Source organism: Melanaphis sacchari, unplaced genomic scaffold (genome assembly GCF_002803265.2).
Source record: "Melanaphis sacchari strain LSU unplaced genomic scaffold, SCAv2.0 Contig13_pilon_pilon, whole genome shotgun sequence".
NCBI classification, from domain to species: domain Eukaryota; kingdom Metazoa; phylum Arthropoda; class Insecta; order Hemiptera; family Aphididae; genus Melanaphis; species Melanaphis sacchari.
The window spans coordinates 1,516,842-1,524,867 of record NW_020270588.1 but is presented as its reverse complement, the minus strand read 5'-3'; the positions used below and the strand labels follow the sequence as shown (position 1 = coordinate 1,524,867).

Below are 8,026 nucleotides of genomic sequence, written 5' to 3'. Positions count from 1 at the left end.
AAGTTTATAATAATTATTAATGTTTGGTGTTTTTCTGTTTAAACATAATGCCACGCCTTGAAGGTTAATAGCTATTAACGTTTTAAAATTATTATGTTTTTAAGAGTGGTTCATAATATGACATGTACTGTCTAAATATGTCTTCATAAAATATCAGAAAAAGCGTAAGCGGAATTTAGAGCTGTCAGCAAAGTAACTTTTAATGGCAAAACAATTTACAAAAACCACCAAGACATATTCAAATTTTTAAAAATAAAGCAACTATTTTATATTTGTTAATTGAACTTATTATTAACACGTCAAAGTACTTGGTTACACACTTCAATTTGTATCTACTCGTAATAAATAATAATAAAAAATAATTGACAAACTAGAATTTTTTTTTTTTTTACTTATTAAAACGTTGTTCTACATATTTAAAAGTTTATATGTATTTTTTTAAGAACCGTTTATTATAAAGTACAGCTTATAACTAATAAACTTATCATTTATAATTCGATCTTTATATTTAGTACCTATGATATAATTTTCAGGAAAATATTTTACTTTAAAATACGAAATTAAAAATGTAATCCATCATTCTTAAAAGTAAAAACTTAGGAAATTATAATATTAAAGTAGTTTTAAAAATGTCTAGTCACGACTTAAAATTAAGTAAAAAAAATATATTTGGAAAAACATAATTTAATAATTTTCAGTATCCGATAAAACGGGCATTTACCTTTAAAATAAAGACTTATATACATATTTATAATGTATAATCTATAATATTATGCAAAGAAAGTAGGTCTGTAAAAAAAAAAATAACAGAGAATGCAAATTGTCTTGACGAATATAATTAATTAGCATAATACTTAATAGTTGTTTGTTAAAAACTATTTGAGTAAAATTAATTTTACATAGAGATCTTGGGAATGAAATTAATTTGGTTTGTTAAAAATTATTTGAGTAATATTAATTTTGCATAGAGATCTTGGGAATGAAATTAATTTGAAGCGTCTCTGTGGTTCTTTGAAATCGTACCTCTAATATTTGATTTAGATAGATCTTAACACACATTTTTTTGTAATAACTAATAAGGAAATTAAAAGTTGAAATAATAATATGTAGAAACAAGATGATTAATCATTTTAAACGTTATGCTTTCGAAATCATTTAAATTTAAATGACAATCATAAATAGTTATGTTTATCTTTTGGACATATGCGATAAAATACTTTTATTTATTAGTTATATATTTAAATAATTTACTAGTAAATAAATCTAAATTGTTTTATTTAATTAATATAAAAGACATAACGATAAATTATTTATTGATATTTAAATAGTGTTTTCCATTATTTAAATTTTTTATTTCTCCCAGTCCTTAATGAACCATAAAAATAATGTAATAAATCAAGCATCATAAATAATTTATTCAGCACCTACGTGTTAATCCCCGTCTACTAGACACGTGTGTTTATCTTTCAATCTGTTATCGCATGCGTGTATTTACAAAGCTTCAGATATCGCATTACAGTAAACATCTCATAGACATTGAGTTCTAAATTACTTAAGTTAGAAAATAATTGTGAGAGGGAAGGTAAATTAATTTTCCAAAATCCTCCAAAAATAATATACAAGCCCCCGAATTACTCATTCACTGAAAACACAAACTACCACTACATCACCTAACGCCAAAAGCACCAAAGTATCTAAAAATCAAAAACAACCCAAAACCCAAAACAAAGAGACTATATTAATTCAAAATCACTAAAACCAATAAATGAAACGAATATAGAATGCAATAACCCATTACTCAATGTAACAAGCGCAGAAATCCCGACAAATCAACCAGCAATGACACAGTTCTTTGCCACAGATACAGCCAAAATCAACCTCCCTAAAAAAAAAATTAAGCTATAGCAATTAAAATTAAAAATAACGCAAACACAATCAACTAAAAAGATTATATTATAATAGCATAAGCTAAAATTATTTCACTTAAAAATATTATCTTTGTATCACGCTCATCGAAAAATGAACTTTCTATATTTTTATCAAACGAAAGTCAAAAACTGGGTCAATGAATTAATTAACAACCACGAAATTATATACATTCACGATACTTCAATTAAAATACGAAGATATCATAATTCAAACAAAAGAATTATACTATTCAATGTCTGTCTAACGATTCCTAATGAAATAACACTACAGCCCACAAGCACTATATTCGGCAACATAACACCCGTCGGTTTAATTGCTAATCTATGTGTAGGAGCTAAAACACACGAAGTAGAATTCAAACATATATTCAACTATCAAACTTTCAAAATGTACACAATACCGAAATACTTTGATAAAACCACCTAGTTCAGTAGTACTCACTCACAAGATAACACGAATTATCGAATATTTATGAGTTTATGACAGACACACAGACAATCAATTAATACTTTTTATGTGTTATCGGAAAAACCATACGTACACCCCTCAAGACGCCCTATAAACGAATCCTCCTACAACATTGCCGCAGTAAAATTAAATGATGTAATGTTGTATAAATATTACGATATTTCATAATGATTAATAAATAAAATATATTATTTTTTTTTAAGTTCTAAGCGACTGAAATACATGGAACTATGACAACTCACATTAAAAAATATGTTAAAATTATTTCAGATACCTATTTGAAATACTTAAAGGTCAACATACGTTATCTCCGTCTAACTAACTCATACCATATTAAAATATACGTTCGCCATTTACAATTCTGATTTAAATCATTTATCTAATACGTTAATTCATTATACGCCAATTTTCATTGGTCATTGCTATCCGAATCGACATAACGTACAGCACTGCTCTACATCTGACTAACGAGTAAATTAATCTTGTCACTCGTTTTATTAATAGACTGCGTATTGTACCATAAATTTACACTACAATATATTTTACATTAATATGTTATTGTTCACACGATGTTATAACATAAGTTAGACATTATTGTTTATTTTTGTATATGTTATCATAAGTAATTCAGTATAAAATATGTAGCTAGTATTAAGAAAATTGAAAACTGACGTTCATTTGTAGCAAAACATGCTTATATTTTACATGACGTACACAAATCAAACATCAAATAAAAACCAAACGATAACATTTTTGAAAACAGTTCCGAATTTCTCATAATGTTAAATTGAAATTCGATTTTCCTCTTATTTTTAAACATTTACTCTGAACTTCCTCTCAGGTTTTATTTTACAATCGTCAATCTTAATATTTCAAAAATTTAAAACATTTATTATAACATGCAACAAAAATAAATAAATGAAAAAAATAACAATTATTCTGAAGTAAAACTTATGGTAAATTCTAGTCTTTTTCAGACGTCTTGTCCAATAAACAGATCAATCAGTGTGATGGACATAAAAATTACATAATTTCAGTGAAAAACAAAAACAAATGAAAAATAATGACACCATTGTACACGTGGTGTGTGTCTGTGGAAGTTTTATATAGCTATACACTCAATCGTACGGTTCGTACGCACGTACTCATCATGTTGCCTACATAAAAACTACTTAAAAACAAACCATTAGCAGCCCCTTAATATACATTAAACTAATAGAATCAACAACTGCGATTGTAAGAAATATTCGAACATTAAATAGGTATGCACTATGCGTTCATTGATTTTTTTTTTCCATAAAATAACAAATCTCATACAATTGGTTGCGATTCTTCCAAACACATACTAAACACGTATCGCACGCGCACAACGTACAATAACACGACATAACTCTATTTCGTATTAGGCATACGTATTGTATAATATACGACCACTGTGGTTAAACGAAATGTACGTGTATATCACTCACAGTGAATTTCAATCAAAATTTATTGAACTCGTTTAACCAGTATTGTATTTTCACAGAGATGAATATTGTAGACGAAATAAAAGTAATAGAACTTATTTATCTACCAGCTGTGACACGTAGAAAACGCAGTGAAAATATCAATGACGGCTGAATTTGGGATAGTTGGTCAAAAGCGTTTCATCAAAAGATAATTCATCATAAACAATTCGTCAACTATAAATTTGTCAATTGTGCGTTTTGTCAAAGTGATATTGTCATCAATTGTAAAAATCATTTATGTACCTACTGAATTTCGAACAAGATTTGTATATATTGTAATAAAATTAAATATTATCAAATTAAGTCATCCGGAAAAAAATATTTTTATTAGTTAAAATTATTTTTAAACGTCAATAGTATTCATATAAAAGTATGCGATTGTAAAATAATATAGTTTAATATTGTTGATATAATCATATAATTAAATGTCGAACCACTTATTCAAAAAAAAAAAATAAATAAATAAATAAAATGTTAAAATGTTTTTTTTTAATTTACACCATAATAACACTATATAAAACAGCTGTTAGGTCAAAATAATATATAGTGGATTCCGCTTAATATGGATATTGACACATTGGGTCCAGCCCTGTTTGCCCACATTAAACGGTTGCCCATAAAAACCGAAATTAGTAAAAAAAAAAATTATAATATAAAAGAAGTTTTTATTTTGCACACGTGAATCAAACAATTGAAAAAAAAATGTTAAATTACTATATAAATAAACTAAATATAATATACTAAATAAAATTACTTTTTGGATGTGAAAGTACTGTGGATCTGGTTTACAAAAGTGGCACACGCTTCAAACTTATTAGATGGACTACCCTCGTTATCTCTTGTGTATATTCTAACGCTATGATAAAATAAAAATTTCCCACATAAACCGAACCAAGTGCCCATATTATGCGATTCATTTTAACCTCGTTAGTAAACATTGGAATTAGGACCAGACGTAACCTAACCTAACCAGTGGCGGAATCCACTGTACCTATATACTACGATTGTGACCACCATAGCTATAATAATATAGTGTATACTATATTGGGAGACAAAGGAATGTTTTAAATTATTATACATTAAATATTTCTACTTAACGGAGAAATTTAAAACTAACTTAAAATAAGTATTATTCGTTCAACTGTGTTTTTGATGAACTATGAAATTCAGATCAATGAACCTTTTAACGAACGTAATACCTCGTTATCCATAAATTATACATAGTATTATATTTCACAGTGCTTACTTGTTTGTGACCTGCTACGCTTTACACAACGACTGAAGCACAATTCATCTTACCTTGTAAAATATATTAACAATTTTCTCTTTAATTAATAGTTTGAGTGTATAAACTATAAATACTGTTTATATAGATATATATATATTATATTGCTGTTACTGCTCGACCGTTTATAACGTCAACAGATATAGTAATACGATAGCTTATTTTCATTTCGTTTGTAATTTCTCTGCAAGATAGAATGGCTGCTGTAACAATTTACAGCTCATTTATCGATTCGTACACGTATATTGCGACAAAAACCGAAGTCTTTACGACTTTAATTCAGGATGTCGGATTTAATAAAGTGTAATTATCGGTGACTACGTCATTCAGACAGGCCACGATCACTGTGATTTTTGTCCGAACTTTATTGTTCTTTTATAAATACGTACTTTACTTACTATCGAAATATCCAATAAAGCTTTTGGTAATAATTGAAGATTACATTTTATATCCTGCACGTGCGTTTACTGGGGTGATATTCATTTCAGATGCACTGCCTGTAAGCTTTTTGCTATATCAAAAAGTATATTCTAATTTTATTTTATACGCATCGTGATAGTTGGAATAATGCTTATTGTACTAAATATATGTTATAATATATTGTCCATTTTCAGATTATCACTGTGTATAGTTGGTACCTACAATCAAAATATCCAAAGAAATAAACAAATATGCATTTTAAATAGGTATGTGACGGTGAAATAATATAGCTTGTTATTTAAAACATGAAGATTGCATAACGTTTAATACCGTCGAATAAGAAAATGGTGATGGTTGCAGAGTGATGAAAAAACAGTATAGATAAGCTTAGGAACAAACGCGTGATAATTAAGTATTTTATTTCCTGAACAATGTAAAGAAATCCGAAGAACCCGCATCTGCAAAGTTCACCAAAAAACAATCTACTCGAAATAAAAAACAGTCACCCTGTGATGAGGGTGTCTGTGCTTGCGTATATGTTTTGATTGGCTCTGCCAGCGCACACACACGCACGCACGCATATATATACAACCTTTAAATTGGTTGTTCGGCGGCGATTAAGCGAGGATTTCAGCGGAGACGCATAACGCAGTAGCATATTAGCATCGTTAGAGTCGTTGACCATCGCAAGTCTACCGTACACGTGCGAACGGTCGAGGTACAAACACGTCACGATTGTGCGGTGAGGGGTTTGTTGTAGAGGTGCATCGCAGTAATACTTCTAACGTATATATAATGCATACGGGGCGATCCGTTTGACGAGGAGATACTCGTTACATTTGAAAACGCGGACGTTTTTAAAAAATATTTCTTTTACACGATCTAAAATAGCAGTTACTGAAAAACGGCGTTTTAGAGGAGAAAAACTATCGTTTTACCCTATATTTGTCTTTACAGTTTTGGAATTATTTTTACTCTCTTTCGAACGGCAACGTACTTACATACAGTTTTTTACGCCGTAATCCGGAGCGAAATACGATACTCGGAATATGCTACGAAATACACAAAACTCACAAATCCTACACCGCGGAAGTTTTGACGAATCGTGACTGTGCGTATTTTAAACGCCGGACGAACGGAACGGTTGACCCGTCCGAACCCATTATTTCTATAATTATTATTTATGCTGCGCTGTCCGGAGAGCGTTGTCGTTTGCGAAACAGTAATACTCTCGACGACGTCGACGGTTTTTTCGAAATTATACGAGCGCCGCACGCGAAAAACGGTTCACCCGATATCCGCGAAAAGTGGTGCGTGCTTATAAATCGCTTGTACACGCCGCCACACGTACGCGGGGCCAGCCAGCGGCACTCCAACGGTGGGTGACACTGTGCGCCGGCGCCCGCGTCCCGCCGGTCCCAACGATTCACGTCGCCCGGCGCTACGGCGACCCACATAACGGTCAGAGGCGGCGGGCGGGGTGACGGCGGCGGTGGCGGCGGCGGCGTTTTCCCCCTATAAAAGCCACGCGAGTGCAGCACATACGGCGGCAAGCGCATAGCAGTCGCATTCGGTCGTCCTATCGACACGCACCGCAGCGGTATCGCACTCGCTCAGACGCCGTCGTCGTACCGGCAACGATTTACCCGCGACAACGAGACACTGTAATACTATTGTACGCAACGATACGATATAATAATATTGTTCCGACCGTCCGCCGCGCGAGCACGACATACTTCCGACTCGCACCGAGCCAAAGACACACACACCGTCCACCGGTCGGGCACATGGTGAGCATGGACGAGACGAACGGCGGCGCCAACCGCACGGCCACGGCCACGGGCGCGGCGGAAGCTTTCGGCCGCCGCGGAGACGCTGACAACGGGATGCGGGCGCTCGAGACGGCCGCCACGAATGCGGACGGCCGCGGTCGCGGCCGCAGCGGCTCTTCCAGCAGCGGTGGCCGGCGTAAGGGCAGTCAGCGGCGAAACGGATCGGCGGCCGGCGAACGCCGTCGTCACTGCAGCCGTCAGCCGGACGGCGCGGCCAGTTGAGGGTACGAGAGACCGCAGCCGGAGCGGCCACCGTCGTCACCGCGGCCGAGACGGGCCGACGACCGCGGCAATTGCGACAGCAGCGGCAGCAGCACCGCCACCACGGGCGCGGGCACCGGCACCGGCACCGACAGCACGTGCACCACTGGACCGGCGGCGGCGGCGGTGTTGGCCAAGTATCCGCACATGTCGTTGTCGCTGTCGCCGCCGTTCAACCGGCGCCGGAACTTGCCGTCGTACAGGGGACGTTGTAGCTTGTGAGTGTGCACCACGCATAACAATACACTTATCATAATTATTCATAATAATAATTATTATTATTATTATTATTATTATTATTATTATTATTATTATTATTATTA

General features: G+C 34.0%; 1 protein-coding gene across 1 annotated transcript in view; it reads left to right on the top strand.

The window, feature by feature from the left end:
• The first annotated feature begins 7,187 nt into the window (after positions 1 to 7,187).
• LOC112591626 (SRSF protein kinase 1-like) overlaps positions 7,188 to 8,026 on the top strand; it is a 40,554-nt gene continuing 39,715 nt past the window's right edge. The window contains exon 1 of the mRNA XM_025335496.1: positions 7,188 to 7,921. Within this exon, the coding sequence (XP_025191281.1) occupies positions 7,851 to 7,921 (71 nt within the window). The 5' untranslated portion in view covers positions 7,188 to 7,850. The remainder of the gene's footprint in view (positions 7,922 to 8,026) is intronic.